Raw genomic sequence first — 17,304 nt, forward strand, 5'->3', positions numbered from 1 at the left:
GTTGTGGTGTATTTCCTTACACTGTCCAAGCACAATGCAGGCCAACAACAGTAATAATAGCCTGGTTTTCAAAAAAGACAACACTTATAGCTAAATAGTACACATCCCCAAGCACTTGTAAGACCTTCTTAAGAGACTGGGTAAATGAAAGCTATGAGGCAAACTGTGCCAAACTAACCTCATTTCTCTTTCATAAAGGTACAGGTTTCCCTCGCATTATGCTGTACATGCATTCTTGGAAAACGGCACATAACTTGAATTTGCAAAAAGGGAACCCACTTTACAGTGTAACAAATAGATATATGCTCCAAGACCTCAACTGTACTGACCCCCATTCCCATTTCTACCACTTTTACAAGACAATTTTGGTACTTACCGACAGCGGACAGTACACACAAGCAGAGGGCACTATTATAATGGAGATGGCAACTATAGAAACATGTGTCACAGACAACGAGCGAGGAGCACAGATCCACACAGGACACTATATTTTGGTGTGTGTCACTCCCATGATGCACTGCACAAAGCAGCTAACTGTGGGCTTCCACCACACTGCTCACATAAGAGTGAATTTCCCTTGCATATAACAAATTTTTGGTATAATAAGGGTCATTGCATAAGAGCGAATTCGCACATACAGAACCTGCATAAAGCGAGGGAAATGAGTACCTGATTTTTCTAATTTATCTAGACTTCAGTAAAGCCTTTGGTATGATGCCACATGGGAAATTGTCAGTTCAAGTGGAGAACATGGTGATTAGTACAAGAATTGTAAGCTGGGTAAGGACCTGCCAAATGGGGAGATGACAGCAGGTTGCGCTGAAAGGACTTTACATCTGGAGGGAGGTCATGAGTGGAGGTCCTCCAAGATAGGTCTTGGAAACAGATTTTACTTAGTATCGCCATTAATGAACTTGGTACAAATAGTGGCAGTGCATTCATTAATGAAGCCTGAGTTGGGAGGCATAGTTGATATAAAGGAGGAACAGAATATATAGTATTATAAGAAGACTTGGATGTTCTTGAAGACAAGAGTACCAATAATAGAAATAGGATGAATTGTAACTGTAGAAATCAGAAGGCCATGAACTTAGGGTGGGACATCCAGACTTTCTGCTATAAATTGGAAGCTCAACACTTGGAAATGACAAAGGCAGGAAAAGACCTGGACATACTAGTCAATCTGAGAATGGCTCTGATCCACCAATATGAGGGATTGTAGAAAAAGAAAATGCAGTCCTAGGGTGTATCGGACAAGAAGTGGACAGTATAGGCAGGGAAGTATTAATGCTACAAGGCATTGATGAGACCTCATATTGCATACTGCCTATAGTTCTGGTCAGCAAAGTGCAAGAAAGATGAACTCCAGCTGGAATATGTGTAGATGGGAATGGTGAGATGATCTCATGAGAGGAGACTAGAAGAGATTGGCCTATTTAACGAAGTGAAACAAAGGGCTGAGATGGGATATTTCTACTCTTGATTAAATACACTGGGAGAAAAAACCAGGGAGAGAGAAAAGCTAGAGTATTCTAAAGGACAATGTTGGCAGAAGAATAAGTGGATACAAAGTGGCCATGACTAGATTGAGGGTGGTGATTAGAAGGTTTCTGATGAGAAAAGGGTGTTCAGTGGTAGTGGAAGGGGCAGGAAACTTGGGTAACTTTAGCGTGGCCTTTGATCAGTTTATGGAAGAGCGAATATGAGGTGAAGCCTGTGACAGCAGGGGACCAGACTCAGGGACTTGGGGGACCCATTCCAGTCCCACTCTTTTCCCAGTAAATCAGTTAAGTGACGAATTTTATCTCAAGCCCCTGTCCTGCAAATGTGTTGTTGCATGTGTAGAATCAAAGAATCATAGAAAAAGATGGTTGGAAGGGACCTTGTTGGATGGGAGGAGGTCATCTAGTCCAACCCCCTGCTCAAAGCAGGACCAGCCCCAACTAGATCATCCCAGACAAGGCTCTGTCTACCCACATCTTAAAAACCTCCATGGATGGAGAGTCCACAGTTTCTCTGGGTAACCTGTTCCAGTGCTTCACCACCCTCCTTATGAGAAAGTTCGTCCTAATATCTAACCTCAAATTTCCTTACTCCAACTTGAGCCCATTGCTCCATGTTCTGTCATCTTCTACCACTGAGAACAGTCCAGCTCCATCCTTCTTAGAGGCACCTTTCAGGGCATTGAAGGCTGCTATTAAATCTCCCCTCTGTCTTCTCTTCTCCAGACTAATACTTCACTTAACATGATGGCTGTGAGCAGCCCATAGGGTTACTTCCCAGGGTATGGAGGAGATCATGTGTAAGTACTTGCAGGGTCTCTCTCTGTAGACTCTGAGCTATACCAATGAGGGATCTAGCAAAAGCCTCAGGTGCTGGGATGCTAAATCTATATTTACTATAATTTGCCCCGTGAGAAAGGAAACATGAAAGGGAAGGTGTGTTCTGTGAGCTGGGTTTTGGCAGGGTTTGGGAAGGTATCACATGGGCAACAATAGACAAGGCCACAGACAAGACAGGGAACCCAGACAGCCTACCTCATGGGAGCACCCAGTTGGTTGGACTTCCTTGTTAGTTCTCAATGAAGAAGACTATCCCTACTGCCACTGAAGTACCAGAGGCCTATGAGCAAGGCTCCTGGGTTATTGGGATACTGTGCAGGGAGCGGTTGGGCCTGATAAAAGCATGGAACGGTGCAGCCCTGAAAGGTGAGCTGCAGCCTTTGCCAGCCACACAACACAGGCAGGATCCCACCATGTGCATGGAGAGGCTATATGGGGCCAGCCCCTCTGTGTTTACAGGAGGGGAAGCTTGCTCCACCCAGGAAGCTCCAGCTGCACACCAAGGAGGTTGTATATATGCAGTGCATCACACCATCCTGCTCTCTATCCATTCTACCTTCCTTCACATACAAGCCCCCTCCCCTTTTCAAGTGCATTTGAGGATGTTGAGCAGAGTCTACCCCACCCCCTGTGCCCAGTGAAGCCCCCCTACTAGGTACAAACAGCTGGCCAGAAGCAGATCACCTCTGGCAAGGGCCTGTGCCAAGAGGCTGGCATTTTGTGGGGGGCAGGATCACACCCATGGTAGTGAGCAGGCAGTGGCAAGTGGGAAGGGAAATGAAGGAGGGAAGAGTGAGAGGAGGGTGTAGGGAAGAGAGGGAAGGAAAGGGGAGGATGATAGCAGAGAAGGAGAGCACAACCCTGGGGGAGAAAGCCAGGAGGAGGCAGAGGGGCAGACCTCACTGGCCCGGGCAGCCCTTTGTGTGTCCAGCAGTGGTGGCTTTTCTCCCTGCCTCTCAACATATTGCTCCCTTCCCCATTACCAGGCCGTTATTCTTCAGACCCCTTGGAGAGCAAGGCCTGGGACACTCAGGGACTAGCAGCCCAGCCACAGCCCAGCCGGGAGGAAGGGGGGAGGGGGGGCACTGAGTCCTCTCCTCACAAGCCAGCCCCCCCCACCCCCAATTACTAACGTATTCACCGGGGTTTGTATGGCGGCAGCTCCTGACAAGCATCACTTAACCTGCCTCACTGCTACATAATAACCTCATACATCAAACTGGAAGAGACTGCAGGGCCAGGTCTACTCAGGGACTCTGTTTATACACCAAATATCATTATCCAAAGTCCCCTGTCCCCTTGCTTGATATGCAAAAACTCTCTGGCTCCCCAGAGGACCTGGCGCAGAAAATGCCCTGCAAAATGGACATTTGTTATATTCCTGCCAGTGGAGGGAGGAGGCATCGCTCAGCTGGGGGAAACAGGCACGAATTGGCCAGCAGGCTCATTCCTGGGCCCAAAAGCAGACCCAGGCTGGCACCTAGTGGCACAGGGAAGAAAGGCAGCCCTTCAGAAGGGCTGGCAGAGCTGGTCTGGTTTTGCCAGGGAGATCTTCCTTCGCTGGGCTACTGCCTCTCACGAGCTATTCTTCCTCCCCCAAGGAATAGATCATTTTTTCACCCCTGATCCTGGTGCTCCTGGTGGTTGATGGGGTCAGCCTCACCCTCCCTGATGCTTTAGGCAAAGAATATTTCCATGCCACTCCCAAAGGTCTGAAAGCTGAAATGCTGATGACCGAGCGCGGCATCCTGCCCCTGCGAGCAGTGCAGGCGGGCGAGGTGGTGAGACAGCCCCAGCCCTGCACAGAGCGAGGGAGCAGTGCTGTTACAACATGTATAGTGTCTTGATGAGGCTTGAGGTGCATGAACCGCTCACAGCACTATTTACAGTAAAGCAGTATAAGGCTCCTGCACCACAGCCTGGGTCAGCTCTGTAAGGCTCAGACAGGCTCCTGCCTGGCAGCCCGCTGACCCAGGTACTAAAAGGCCAACAGACCCCAGCCCCTTCCCTCTGGTCGGTCCTGGGGCTGCATCTCAGGAACTCCACCAACACCTGAGCCTGGCTGCACCCCACACTGGTCTCCAGTCTCTGAGCATCCCCTGTCCCAGCAACATCTCCAATTTCCCTGGTTTCTGACCTTGCCTTCGGCTTGCTCCTAGATTTCAGCCTCTGCATTCTCCCTGCAGACTCGTCTCCTGACTCCAGCATGGTTTACTCCTGGACTTAACCCTGGGGACTTTCCTTTGGACTCAGGAACGAGGTTGCTGATTCCCAGCTCCTGACCCTGGCTTGGAATTTTAGCTCCTGACTCTGCAACCTTCAGCTCCACAATCAGCTTTACCCACTAAGCCAACTGGCCTGGTGGACCATGGCAGCTATTGCCCCAGCAAGGGTCTCATGGCTTGTCTTGTTCCTGTTCTGCCACACCAGGATGTTGCTGCTGGCCCTAACCAGGCTGTCTCTTGGGTTGCCAACGAACTTCCCAGACACCATGCAGGACTTACTCTGTCACAACGCTGACCTCTTGAACACACCAGTTTCCAAGCATGAGTGATGCTGTTGGTGCAATAAGGCCCACTGAGGTCAGAGGGGTAAGCACAGCTGTTGTCTGTGCAGGTGTAGGACTCCCACTGGAAGCGTCTTGGGACAGGTATCGCCCCCTGCCCCCCCCCCCCCCCCGGGCAGAGCCCTGGCTTCACTTGTGGCACCCAAATAAGACGCAAAAAGGATTCAGTTGCCTATGCTTTGACCCTGCCCACAGCTCCAGGTGGCTAGAACCCTACTTCCACCAGGCCACTTGAGTTCATTTTCATCAGTCCTTTATTTTTTCCTCTTTTACCTCTAATCTGCTTTCTCTCTCTCTCTCCTTTCTGTCCCTGATTTTTTATCCCCCCTTCCTGACATATTCCCTCTTTCCTCATGATCATCCATTTCTCACCATCACCAGTATCCATACATCCCCAGTGCCACCCTGCTCTTCTCCCCGGCTCTTATCTGTCCTTTCCTCTTACACTAATTGACTCTGCTGGTAAAGGTCATCCCTCAGGGCACACAGAAAACAGAGGGCTCAGCCCCCATCTGAACATTTCGGCCAAAAAAACTTTAGTAGTGTCACAATGTGGTGCCTCAAACACCGAGTTGTTAAATAAAAAGCATAGCTGGCTTCACGGCTAGAACATGCATCTGCATCTCTCCTTCTCTTATGGGGATCTCTCCCTCTCTGCTGCTCCCAGAGTACTCCTGGTCCCCACACCTCTGGCTCCCCAGAGTACCTTGCAGAGACAGCAAGAATACCTCCCATATATCTTTTCCCTCTGATCAACCCTCTGCCTTTGAACTGCTGCCACTACTGTCTGGGGCCTGGTGGTGGAGATGGCTGTTCAAAGACCTGGAAGACAAACACAAAGGCTTTTCAGGTGCAAGCTCTCCCCCTTAGTAGGTTTCCAGTCAATGCTCGTTCCCACATCTAGGGTAGCTCTTTGCATGCAGGATGTCCTCATAAAATCCCTGTGGCCAGTGGTTCCTTCCTTGGGCAGCCCAGTCCGTGGGTTGAAAGCACACACCTTTAAGATATGGTATGACATTTAGCAGCAGCCTCTAGAACTGCTGGCTGGGGATCACTTCAGACCAGTCAGGTCAGATGGTTGGGGCAAGGAGTTAACTATAGAGACCCTAACAGACCCCTCCAAGGGACATGGAAGTGGAGAATTGCCTGAAGCACTGGGAACCAATGAAGGGGACCCCAGACCCTGGTGAGCCCTCAGCAGCTGTGGTCTGCAGAACAAGGCCTCTACCACCACAAAGGGCCTTCTCCACTGGGATCTTCTTCCATGCATGCTCTCTCTCAGCAGCAAATGCCTCCTTTCCTTCACAGCACAGAGAGAGATAGGAGCTGGAGGCTCACCCTGCTCTTGGACACGTAATGCCAGAAGAGTAGGGATAGGTAGGCAAGTGACTGCACAAGCGTGCCTGTGCTTGTAACAGGTCAAGCCATGAGCAGTAGATGGGCAACTGTAAAACCCTTCAGGTCCAGGGGATGAACTGTCCTCTCCTCTCCATGGCACTGCTCCCAGCTATCTCAGCCAAGCAGAGGACTGAGATGAGTCAGTCACAGAGGTCAGGCTGGAAGGGACCTGCAGAGGTGACATCTAGTCCAACCCCCCCACCCCCCGCCTAAGGCCCCATCCAAACTCTACACAAGACCCTCAACCCTAATACAACACAGACCTAACACCTGAATCTGTCACACGTAAAGCAAAGGAATGAATGGCTGCCATTGAGAAGGGACAGAGCCACTGCAAAGCTGCTTAAAGGGAAGCAGTAGCTTATTTGGGAGAAACTGCTAGATGCTGGGATCACTACCAAGGCACTTCCTGGGGCACTGGCTCCCAAGATGGGGTGGGGGGAGAAGTAAAGACTCCACTGTGCCCAAGCAAGCTGGGTCTGAAACCTCCCGAGGCCCCTTGGCTGCTAGGGAACCATGGTTTGACAATGCTGAGCTGTACCACAAGTCCCACCTATTGCTGCTGTCTCTGGACTGTGTTTGGGGCTTTGCCTGTTGTTTGCTGGGGGGAAGCAGGGGAGGTGGGCACAATGGGTAGGGAGCCCAGGAGGAACCAGTAAGAAACATTAGATGCACACAGGGGAACATAGCTTGTCTGGGGAGATGGTGCTTCCTTCTAGAAGCACAATGCATAGGTCAAGCAGCACCCTAGGGTCAGGGCAGACTGAGGGTCGGGGTGTTTGGTGCTGACAGACTACAAGGGGCTAAGTAGAAAGTCTCAGCCTGCAGGTTGTGGCAGACAGAATGTGCACCCATCACAGATGCCAGGCACAGCGACCAGAAAGAAGCAGGCCAGGCAGCACAGAGTCAACCAAATGCTTTATTCATGGCCTCCAAGCAGCATTCCTAGCACACTGGGGTGCTGGCCCCCACGGAGAAGCTCCTCTGCCCTTCACTCCACAATGCAACGGAAGGACTGGACAGCAGGGGACACGGCTCCCCATTCCACGGGTTTGCGGTACTCGCCTTTCTCCAGGAGGTACTGCCTGCCGCGGAAGTTGGGGTGCTCGTAGAAGACCCAGACGCCCCCCAGCACTTTGCACGCATGGATTTCCCGCATGTGGAACTCATCCATGACGGAAGAGCAGTCTTCAGTAGATTCAAACATCTGCCCGCCAAAGTCTCCCTTCTCAAAAATCTGGATCTGGCTCTGGCCTCCACTGGGCTGCAACAGGAGAGAGAGAAGTGGGGGGAAATCACAAAGCACTGAGAGGACAGCTGGGTAATGCAAGGCAGCGCTAGGGCACACTAGGCTCATTCTCCCCTCACCACACACCAGAGCAGAGAAATGGTCAGACTGGATGAGACCCGAGTCCAGCTGGCTCCATATCTGGTCTCCAACAGTGGCCAGACACATAAAAACCACACTCCCTCAACAGGAGACATGACTCCTTATAATGCTAATCCCTAATGGCTAGAAATTAGGGAAATGAACCAGAAAGTTTCCCATCTCTTCTAAAAGTCTCAGCAGCTTTGGACAGCCTGAACTGAATGCCACTGACTATGGAGAACTCAGCTTTGGTTGTGATGGCACTGTCTGAGTACCATGAATTGTACAATTTAATGGATGCTGTGACAACAGAGAGAAGGCAGGACATGTTTTCACAGCTTCATGCCAAACACTTTTACTTGGGAATAAAGGGGAAATAAGTAGCTTCCAGGACTGTAAAAGGAAAATGGAAAATCCAATGGCCTTAGCATGACTGTAAGTTAATTTATGGGAAACAGCATGCCCCTGTGCTGTGAGTTAACTATAGAGACCCTAACAGACCCCTCCAAGGGACATGGAAGAGGAGAATTGCTTGAAGTACTGGGACCCAATGAAGGGGACCCCAGACCTTGGTGAGCCCTCAGCAGCTGTGGTCTGCAGAACTACCACCACAGAGGGCCTTCTCCTCTGGGATCTTCTGTCTCTGTCACTACACAGAGGTGTGAAGGTGAAGGCAGGTCCCCTGAAGATTCAGTCTAAGATGAGCCCCTGCTCGGTACCTCGGGTAGAGACTGATCCCCATACAAACGTGGTGTCAGATGCTGCCATCCTGACCTGGTAGCGATGGGCTCGTCCACAAATGCAAATGACCACGTGAAGAAGAGGGCAGACAACAGCTGAACGATCCCAGTCCCACAGCTAGCTTCAGGGGGGGGCTGCAGGATGTGAAGGCTAGGAGTGGTGATGAGGATGACTACAGTGTCCTGAGATGGAAGCCAATCTCCTTGGTTGGGGAGGGGGACAGCTTTAACTATTTGCATGCTGAAACTAAGTCTCTGGGGTGGAGCTGCAGAATCCCCCAGGGTAGGAAGGGGTAAATAAGCTAGTGACAGCGGCTGGCTGTTACATGCTTAACACATCATATGTGCTTCGGCTGCTTTAAACAGTCTTAATTGCTATGCAAGTTGTAATCCTTAGCTTCTTGTGTAGCCCCTCCACTCCCAGAACCCAAGCCTGGGGACAGGTCCCTCTCCTTGCTGACCGCCGCTGTTCCCTGTTGGACTGGTACACGGCCTGTTCCATGGGAACAGAGCACTTCACCATCCTCTTGGATACTCTTCTGCCTCAAGCCCCATAGCTCCCCCCACACCTGCATGGCCCCTTAACCAAATGCTGCTGATGGATGTTTCTTCCAAGTGTTTATCACAGCTGGAGGCAGCCACTTCCCTGTGATCAGCCATGGCTTTAGCACTATGGGAGGAAAAAGGGAGAGAATTAACCCAGCTGCCTAAGTTAACAGTCAGAAAAGGAAACTAAATGCATCCCTAAAAGTGTGTAATCCTACTGTTTTAGAAGAGCTAAGCCCTGGTTCAAGCAACCTCAGGTTTCGGTGCCAGAGAGGCTTTGCCAGTCGCATGCAGTTGTCTCCAGCCATGGCTGTCCAGGATGGTCAGCATTACAAAGCCCTGCTTTCCTCACCAAAAGAACCGTCTCTTCTATTCTCCACCTCCGTTGCTAAATGTGTTGCTTTGAAGCAAAACGATTGCCTCCTGTATGAGACTGAGAAACACCCACTGGAATGACCTGTCTTTTCTAGGATGCCCTTTATTCAGTGCCTGATAGAGCCTGGCCCAGATTGAGTGCAGATCTTCTAAGCAGCATTTGCTCATATTAAAGAAAAAAATCTTTTTCCAAGTAACAAATATGCAAAGGGGCATCGTTGTCCCAGCAACAGAAGTTTCGCCTTCTGGAAATGAGATCTGTCCTGTATTTTCGATTCACCTGTGCCTCAGCTACTCCCAATTTATGCAGTCACATTGAGCACATATACATTGCCTCCATGATGAGCCTGGGAGTGCCTAGGAGAAGTGGTGAGCCCCACTAACCTGGTTCTGTTCAATGCTCCTATGAAATTAGGCCATGTAACCAATTTAGCACAGCCCAGAGCTACACTAAGGCTCCCCATCTCTGTGGTATTTCTTGACACATGCTCAGGGACACTCACTGGCCACACTGCCCGGTTTCCAGTCTTTGCTGTATGGCGAGTAGGAAGGGCCCACATCTAGGCAGTGCTCACTGTGGAGGAGGTGGAGATGTGCTCGTTAAAGCTAACTGCAGTTAAAAGCTTCATAGTTCAGTCATGGCAATAGGTGGTCCTTGTTCAGCACACAAGTAACTGCTTCCTCCTGATGTCGTGATAACATGGCAGCCCTTTCCTCTTCATCAAGATCCAGGGTTTGCTGCTCCTCAGATGATTCCTTGCCATATACCAAGGGTGGAGAGTAGGGTGTGCATGTCCAAGAGGACGCTGCAGTAGATGTCTGTTCGTCCAACAGAGCAGGTGGGCAGGTGAGCAGATGCTCACCCAGCACACCCAAGGCCAGGCCCTGTGGTCACAGTGATTTACAGTGGTGGCTGTTGTAGGAGCTATTGAAAAGCTCAGAGAGAAGGATGCAGGAACGCAGCAGACTCAAATCTTGCATCAGCTCCTCACTATGCAGTTTCTGCTCATGGGGCTGGTGCCTGGATGACAGAGGCTTGGAAATGCTCTTTCTACCTTCCGTACGCTGGAACAGCTGGAGCATATCTGACCTTAACTATAAAAGCTAGAACAGCCTCAGGGTTCTAGTCTCTGTGGTCCTTTACAGACCCTTAGAAGCAGAGAAGTGTCCCCCCACAAGCTCTACACTGGCCAAGATGGCCCTCTGAGTTGTCACCTCCTTTATGTTGCTACAGCGTGGTGTGGAAAAGACATGTTGGGCAGTGACCTGGAACCAGCAAATATTTTCAGCTTTACCAAGCTCCCCTTCCCTACTGCTATAGACAACATGCAGTCCTTTCAGGAGGCAGGCTGCTCACTAAAGAAGTCAAAGGTTTGATGGAGGCAAACAGAATCCCTTCCCAGTTGACTCAGTGGGAAAAGCAGTCCAGACCCTCCCTCTGGCAGCAAAATGCATTTAAAATGAGGGAGCAGGGGGAAATGGGTTTGTTTTAAATCAACTCTTTTCTTTAATTAAGCAGATAGGGATCTATGACCTGTGCATAAAATTAGGCATCTGCATCCCCCTCACTGCCAGAATGCACCTCACCTCTAGGGTCAGGGAGGGGGTGCCCTCTGCCAGTCTGCTCTTCTCTGTCATGTCAGTGTCGCAAAGAACTAGAAAATAACTGGAAAGCTGGTGCCAGCAGGGAGCCATACAGGAAACAAGCTGCAGAGGCTCAGACAAACTCAGATTTGTCCACACAGCAACAGTCTCAAGTTGCAGCAAGGGAAGTTTCAGTTAGATATTAGGAAACATTCTCTCATTAGGAGGGTAGTAAAACACTGGAACAGATTACCCAGAGAGGTGGAGTCGCCATCCTTGGAGGTGTTCAAGACCCGGCTAGACAAAGTTTTGGCTGGGATGACCTAGTTGGGGCTGGTCCTGCTTTGAGCAGGGGCTGGACTAGATGTGACCTCCTAAGGTCTCTTCCAACCCTCATTTTCTATGATTCTAAGTGAGAAGGGGGAGATTGTTAGAAGCAAGTGAACTACAAATACCAGTCCCTTTGACTTCCACTGGGCTTCTAACTCACTGAGGTGCACTTGAAAAATCCCATCCAGTGCAGATATCAGCCACTTCAAAGTCCTGTGTCCGACGGCAAAAGAAAAAGGGAAATAGGGACCAGAGAGGAGCAAACTAAGGGAAGCACTGGAAAGGCAACCACCCCCATGCATGAATTCTGAACCCCAGCTACCTAGACAACAAACTAGTTGCTTGCAAACAAAATTACACCTACACCCCAATCTTGTCAACGTAGCCACTGAACAGTACCATAAGTAGGACTGGCTCTAAGGCACTGACTTCAAGGGGATGCAAGAACAGCAGGCACTACCACTGCCATCACTCAGGGCACAGAACCTGCTTGTGACACCTCTGCCACTGAAACTTACTTGCAGGCTGGTAAGAGCAAACAGTCTTTCCCACTGAAATCAGTAGGAAAAGGTTTCTCTTCTTCAGCTGTTGACATCAAGCTTCTTACCACATTGCAGGGCCATGTTGGCACCATGGCAGGGATGTGGAAGCTACAAGTATTTGTGGCATTATTGAGAGATTCCCACCAAGGGTTGGGGAGGGGAGCATGGAAATCTCAGCATCTTTGCTTTAAAGGTTATATTGCTCAATTTCCTAGGGTTTTTGTGGTTGTCCACATACACCTCAGATTTCAACCTTCTGAGGAGGTGGAAGGCAAAAAGTAAATGGTCTCCGATTCTCACCTGATCCTTACCCATATCTGGAAACATGCCAGCCTTTGGATTATGAAAGAGCAGCAAATTTACCACAATATACACACTTCATCATGGATGAGTAGACAGAGGAAGAGAAGGACACACTTACTATCTGAATGGCCTTGCAGGAGCTGAGACGGTCATTGAGGCCCATCCAATGTTGGTAGTCTGGATACTCTCCTGGGGTCAGAACATAGGTGTTCCCTGAAAAGTTAGGCCTCTCATAAACCACCCAGGCACCTCTTTGAACTCGGATGGAGTTGCAGCGGCTCAAGTAGGTGTGGAAATCAGAGCAGTCGCTCTCACACTCATAGCGACGGCCCTGGAAGTTCTTGTCTTCATAGAAGGTGACCTGAAACCCAACCAAGGCAAAGTCAATGGTCATTGGAAGAGATGCACTAAGAGTCAATGCGCACACGTGTGTGTAGTCAATATTCTCAGTCAACAGTTATTGGAAGAGAGGCACCCAACCAACAGTTACTGTAGGAGAAGTGCTAAGAGTCAATATGCAAGTGTGTGTGCAGGGAGGAATGTACATAACTGGGGGAAGAATCATTACTCAAAACCACAGTATTTTTACAAGACCATAACTTCCCAAGTACTGCCTATACGTAAGTAGGCAATTCTAAATATGACGACTAAAGGAGACTAACGTAATTTAAACCCCCCAAACTTAGCTTTTGAGGGGGAAATTGGAACTTATACTTGAACCACTTTGCTTGCAATAAGATTGAGAAGAAATACATGTGAACTTCTGTTCCCAGCCTGAAGTGGGTACAAGTCTACATGAAAAGAACTTTCCCTTTGTAAGCCAGGGTGAAACAAGTAGGAAATTGGGTTTGGGAAAAGGATATTCCTTATAGGTTCCCAAAAGCATTCTTTCTCTCACAATAAAACATGCTGCCCTTTAAGTCCACTCACTTCCTGCGGGTGCAACTTTAAGGTGTTCTTGTCTTTGTATTTGAAGGATGGTAGGGAAATGGCCATGGGGGGGGGGAAAATCACTCGTTCAGTCTGCCTAACCAGACAAATCAAGAGTCGTTAATGTAAACTGATGACGGAGCAAGGAAACTGAGCACAATTCACAAATTTCACTTTACTAAAATATAGTATTTTAATGGACAAAGACAAGACATGACAATATGGTACCATGACTCAAGAAATGGGAACAGGCACCATGCAGTATATGCAACTACTGGGGAATTTAAGATGAACACAAGCAGTGAGAAAATAGGTTAATGAGGCAGCAAGGAAACATTTGTTCTTTGCATAGGCAAGTACTGTCCCATCTGTCGGCACTGGCCCTCCAACCCTGTTGTTTGTCATACATAGTGCCACACTTACATCTAATAAAGCAATGCTCTTCTGGCCAGACACTATAAATAGTTATTCCCTTGTCAATAGAAGGGAGTTCCTCCCTGCTTTCAGACCAAACCTCTTGCCCCACTTTGAGGCCCCAATCCTAAAATGTGTTCTACAGCTTCTTCCAGGATCAGGGCTTAGAGGTCTGTGCATCACACTTGTACTGTGCCAAGACTCAAAAAGAGGAGCCGATAATACAAACATCATGCCTTGCATCAGTACATGCTTGCATGGTAATTCACATTATGTCTCTTACATAAAGAAAGACACGTATAAGAAAAACATGTATAAGAAACAGCTCAACAGTAGTCGCAAGAGGTTCTACATGACTAGTCCTTATCCAGTGAGGCAGAACCAGAGCCAAAAAAGAGAACCCAGGTGTCCAAACCATCAGGCACACTCTTGCCTCCCCACTGGAGTTAGAGAGCATGCTGCTCTTAACTTTAAGAAGTCCAGTGCTATAGTTTCAATTGTTGGCTTCCAGGTTGACACTGGCACCCGCCACTCGCAGTCACCAAGGGGAGCATGAGGCAAGATTCTACTCACCTGAGAGCAGCTTCTCTGATGTCAAATATTCAACGTACAGGAGATGCACTTTGTCAACAGTACAGCCCTGTCATTTTCTCTGTTTGACCAAGTTTGGTTTGAAAAGCTGAGTGACAGAGAGGGAAAGCCACTGCTGTTCTTGAAATACGAGCATTTGTCCTCTGGTTTGATCTCCTTCCTAGCTTCTCCTGCTCCTATGAAAATCTACTGCGTTAGCCCTAGGCTCTGTCGACATTTCTCCCACATCTGTAAACAAGAGCTGCTTATTATGCTCCACCTCTTTCAAGTTTGTAATGTCTGGAAGCAAACTATTCTAGCAAACATACCTTGGTTCCAGTTTTGGACATTTTTGATTTTAGTGCAGCTCCCCAGATGCTGAAGGAATCACAGGAGCCGCTACGCAGAGCCAGAAGCGGAGGCCCCCTTTTTATAACAGACATGTTATAAACCAGACAGTCGCTTTGTCATGAGAATGGGATCCAAAAATTGAGTCAGTGATTCTGAAACTGTTGGCCGTTTCTAGAACAGCAAACAGGATTACGAAATAAAGGGAAGCTTCACTGTCCACTTTATTTGTTACCATTGCACTATTTGCGCTGAGTGCTTCACTGAGTCAGAGCGCCAAAACTCTGCCAAAAACGTTAACAACAAAGAGTACCCAGCCCTCAGGAATGTGACAATTTGTCTTCGATCTCCCATTGGAGCACGCTAAAAGGGATCGATTCTAGTCAGCTGTTGTAAAGGTTTCAAACTCCTGTAAGGGAGGGTCCCCTACATGCAAGCATAAACACGTATCCTCCTGCAGAGGACAGGAAGAGAGTTTGGAGAGGTTGGCCTCTCTGACAGGCCAGCACTCAAAAGCTTCCAGTGGGAATATTTGTGCTGCGGGAATACCATGCATTTCTCTAGCACCTTCCAAGGAGGCAGCTTCATCTCCAGGATGAAGCGACATGGCCAAGGGTACCCTGGACACCTATTGGAATCAGGAATTTTCTTGACACCTAGGACCAAATCCTGTTTCATCAAGTGGACGTAGGCACCTAAGTGTGATCCTAATTTCACCCTGTTCGGTCAAGTCCCTGAAAAATATTAATGGGACCACTTTGGTAACATCTTAGTCTTAAGATTAAGTCACTGGCAAGTGGTGAAGGGGAGGAGAAGCCACCCACCTTTTATATTAAGTTTTTCAAGGACTCAAGCAAAGCAGAATAGGATCATAATTTGGTATCCAAGTCTATTTGAGTCCCTACTAGGTGGCACAGAATCTAGTCCCTAGGTTGGCAATTTAACAAGGATGCCATCCTTTTAAGAGACACCCTTAAGTTGAATGCACTGGCCCATGTAACAGGGGTGTAGGTTGTAGCCGTGTTGGTCTAAGGCAGGGGTGGGCAAAATGCGGCCTGGGGGCCAGATGTAGCCCGCCAGGCCATTCTATCCGGCCCACGGGGCCCCTAAAAAAATTTAGAAAATGAACATTAATCTGCCCTGAGCTGCCTGTCATGTGGCCCTCGATGGCTTGCCAAAACTCAGTAAGTGGCCCTCTGCCCAAAATAATTGCCCGTCCCTGGCTAAGGACATAAGGCAGACAAGGTTGGTCTAATAAAAGATATCAGATTCACCCGAAGAACCTTGTTGGGGCTATGTAGACAAGTCAGCACGAAGGGGAAAAAAAAAATAAGGAACACTACTTGCAAATATCTGTGCCTCTTAAAGATACACTCTATTATAAATACCTCCTCAGCTAATTATTGCACTGACCCAACATCTGTAAGAAACAAAGCCAAGTGAATTTAACACCTGAATGCAGTCATTATTTCAAGATACATCTTTTCAAATATGCTACAAGCTATTCTGTTCACCTGCAAAACCCAAGAACTCTAAAGGCCTCCTAGGCCAATAAGTTGGGCTGGAAATCTGCCCAGTGGCAATTTATTTCCCACCTTGCCCAATCTTCTTTAAGCAGGAGCTATTGTTTTCACATCTTTTCTAGTAGCAGGGTGTGAGGCCACTCATAGGGAATAATACAAGTGTTGTTCTCTGGAGAACCTAAGATTCTGCTTATGACCCAGCTCCTACAAAAGGTGGTCTGATGGGTTGGTAGGTTAATCCCACAGCTGTACTCCCTTTCATTATACCCCATCTCCCATTCAAATGATGGATTGGTAAATCTCTATACCTCTATCTGCATTACTCCCTGTGTCCATGGGTCTCAGAAAGAGGTTCAGGTGTGTTTGGCCCCTCAGTAAACCACATCTTTACTCACTTGGGCCACATCCAGATGAGCGCGGCCATGCAGTATGTGGTGCCTCAGACCCACCTGTGGCAGATCCTGGGCTCAAAAAAACCTATGCAAAAAAAGCAGGGCAGCAAACAAGGGTGCAGCATGCACCACCCAACAACAGAGCCTGGCTGGCCAGAGCCACACTTCAGCAGCTGGCCAAGCTCCAAGTTGCAGGAGCACCATGGCTGCAACTCCCCTAAGGCCCCCAGGATCCCAGGTAGGATTTCTGGGACCAGCACAGTTGCTGCCCCCAGCCTCACCTACGCCACCTGGGATAACCTGCTGCACGCCAGAGGGTGCACGACACAGGCATACCCCGGGGACAAGTAGCTGCGGCACGCAGCCTTGTTGTTTAGGTAGAACTCCCACTGGTTAAAGGGAAGGTCCTGATAAAATGAAAACTGAAGACTAAATCCCCAGCTGGGGAAAATTACCATGGTGTCAATGAAGCTGCACTAATTTGCACCTGGTGAGCATCTACCCTTGTGATTCCCTTAGTCTCCTCCAAGCATGACTCTCAAATGCCCCATTCTTTCTCCACCTTGCTACATCTTTACTGCACACTGTTAGAAATGCTGAATACTTCAAGTGCTATCCCAAAAGACACCCAGAGAATTTGATCTCGGAATTTTCCTCATGACCACTGTATTTGGATGCGTTTCACGTTTGCAATTTGGAAAATTAAACATCTCATCAGGCTGCATTTAATCAAACAGACCAAAGCTCTCCCGTTTTACCTCACCACTCTGAATTAGCCCCTAGGATGTGGATGTAAGAGGGGCTCCTGGAGAATGACTACTTCAGTAGCAGGAAACAAGAATGGGGCCTACTCACAGTGAGGCTAAAGAGAGAAGCTAAAATACTGAGGAAAGTTAGTGCTGCTCAAATCAAATAACTATCATGATATTCAGCATAATCCGAAACACGCTGAGCTTTTACAGAAGTGAGAAATCCAACTAGCTGCAGCTAAGGGAATCAGCACTTTCCCCCAAATGAAATGCAGGCCTGGTC

General features: G+C 48.6%; 1 protein-coding gene across 1 annotated transcript; it reads right to left on the reverse strand.

Annotated features, from left to right (window-relative positions):
- Window positions 1–7,207: 7,207 nt before the first annotated feature.
- Window positions 7,208–17,292, reverse strand: CRYGS (crystallin gamma S). Its single transcript, XM_019489895.2, has 2 exons — window positions 12,214–17,292; window positions 7,208–7,570 (listed from the first exon to the last, which is right to left on the reverse strand). The coding sequence occupies exons 1-2, from the start codon at window positions 12,487–12,489 to the stop codon at window positions 7,298–7,300; spliced, it is 549 nt and encodes a 182-aa protein (XP_019345440.1). The 5' UTR covers window positions 12,490–17,292; the 3' UTR covers window positions 7,208–7,297.
- Window positions 17,293–17,304: the final 12 nt, after the last annotated feature.

The sequence above is a fragment of the Alligator mississippiensis genome, chromosome 7 (genome assembly GCF_030867095.1).
Source record: "Alligator mississippiensis isolate rAllMis1 chromosome 7, rAllMis1, whole genome shotgun sequence".
Classification (NCBI taxonomy): Eukaryota; Metazoa; Chordata; order Crocodylia; family Alligatoridae; genus Alligator; species Alligator mississippiensis.